The sequence below is a fragment of the Olea europaea genome, chromosome 5 (assembly GCF_002742605.1).
Source record: "Olea europaea var. sylvestris chromosome 5, O_europaea_v1, whole genome shotgun sequence".
NCBI classification, from domain to species: Eukaryota; Viridiplantae; Streptophyta; class Magnoliopsida; order Lamiales; family Oleaceae; genus Olea; species Olea europaea.
The window spans coordinates 7203693-7205493 of NC_036241.1; the positions used below are offsets into that span (position 1 = coordinate 7203693).

Below are 1801 nucleotides of genomic sequence, written 5' to 3' on the forward strand. Positions count from 1 at the left end.
TTGGCCAAGCAACTCGGGCCTGAAAAAAAGCTCAATCGTTTTACTGGAGTTGAGCTTGAGTCTCGAATTTCGGCTTGTGAGCCGGCTCGACTCGATTCGTTGACATTCCTATCTACGTGTGCATACTTTTTTGCTTAACTTTTTACCTATTACTCACAATAGGGGGCGAGGAATATTCACGCGAGGCTCGCATGCATTGTGAGACGGGACAACTTTCGATACATTTCATTCGGTACAAATCGAATTGTCCATTTAGGAAACCTTTCAAAAATGAAACTGTAAAGTGCACATGCTTTACTCTATAGATTGAGGACGTTGGAGACAAGAGATAGATTGGGCACCATAGTGTTGCAAGTTTCCTGATTGGATAATGAGCCAAGAGTGAAGGAAAATAGAACACAGGGACAAAATTCTCATTTCACACTGAAACAACCCACCAAACGCATTCATTTCGCAGCTTGTCTCCATCGAAAACAACCAAAAACCTCCACTTCATCCATCCGCTCAGCAATCCCACCAGTCCTCATTATCTTTCCCAAAATCAAACCATCAAAATCCCTAAATTTCCCCTTCCGGATCCGGCAATGAAACGCCCACTTGCCGCCGTTGGGGACATCAATATGAACAAAAAGCTCAAACAACAAGAAGAAGAAATGTCGAGAGAAGCTGAGGCCGTACTATTACACGACAATCTGTTGTTCGAGGTGCTGAAACACGTCGACGACGGGCGTACATTAGCCTCAGCTGCCTGCGTTAGCAGACAATGGAAGCGGACGGCGCAAGACGAGCGGCTGTGGGAGTTGATCTGCACCAAGCACTACAACAGCACTCCTCTACAGCTCCGAGTCGTCGTTCTGGCGCTTGGCGGCTTCCGCCGGCTCTACTCCAGCCATCTCTGGCCGCTTCTCAGGCAGTCTTCTTCGTCTTCGTCTTCGTCTTCCCCGTCGTCTGTTTCTGCTTGGCCTTGCCTTCCTCCGGCTCCGGCGGAGAGGCCACGGTCGAAGGCTCGGTGGGGAAGGGATGAGGTGAATCTTTCACTGTCCTTACTTTCGATTAAGTATTTCGAGAAAATGAGTTTTAATCGAGGAAAATAATCATATTGCATAATTAATTTACTAATATTTATTTAGACTGAATTTAATTTCATATGAAATTTTCTATTTAATCTAAAAAAATTCAGTTTTAATTATTATGACGTGAGATTTGGCCTCAGTTTGATAGGAATTAAAATTAGATTTTTAGTAGATTTTAATAAAATATTAATATATATGATTAAAAAATTATGAAATTAAAAAAATAGATTAATAACGATTATTCAATTTTGACTTAAATTAAAATATGATTTAAATCAGTATCAAGGAAGACCTCTTGTCTAAGATCTGTATCAATTATCATCATTTCATTTGATTGTCGGCGTGAATATAATGGATGTACCATACGTGCTGCTCAATGTACCACTGTTTTTTCTCGTGACTATTTAATGAATCTTTTATGTTTAACCTAATTATTTTATGATCTGAACCGAATGGATGTAGAATTTCATCATGCAAAGTTTTCAATATAAATGTGTCAAATTAAATTTAGAAAATAAAGTATGTACACATGAATATTAGGAGGGGGAATGATGCATATTTTTTTATTCATCGACAATATCCAGAAACACAAAATATAAAATGTTCGGTTACGTTATATGTACATCACAACTTATAAATTTGATTTGTTTATCAACAAATGATGTGGTGAGATATAATTGGGTTAAAGTCTTTTTTTTTTTTTTTTTTTTTTTTTTTTTTTGCCATAT

The 1801-nt window shown here is 38.3% G+C and overlaps 1 protein-coding gene across 1 annotated transcript; it reads left to right on the forward strand.

The window, feature by feature from the left end:
* Positions 1–279: 279 nt before the first annotated feature.
* Positions 280–1579, forward strand: LOC111394517 (F-box protein GID2-like). Its single transcript, XM_023020375.1, has one exon. It carries the CDS (start codon positions 585–587, stop codon positions 1092–1094), a length of 510 nt encoding a protein of 169 aa, XP_022876143.1. The 5' UTR covers positions 280–584; the 3' UTR covers positions 1095–1579.
* The last annotated feature ends 222 nt before the right edge of the window (positions 1580–1801 follow it).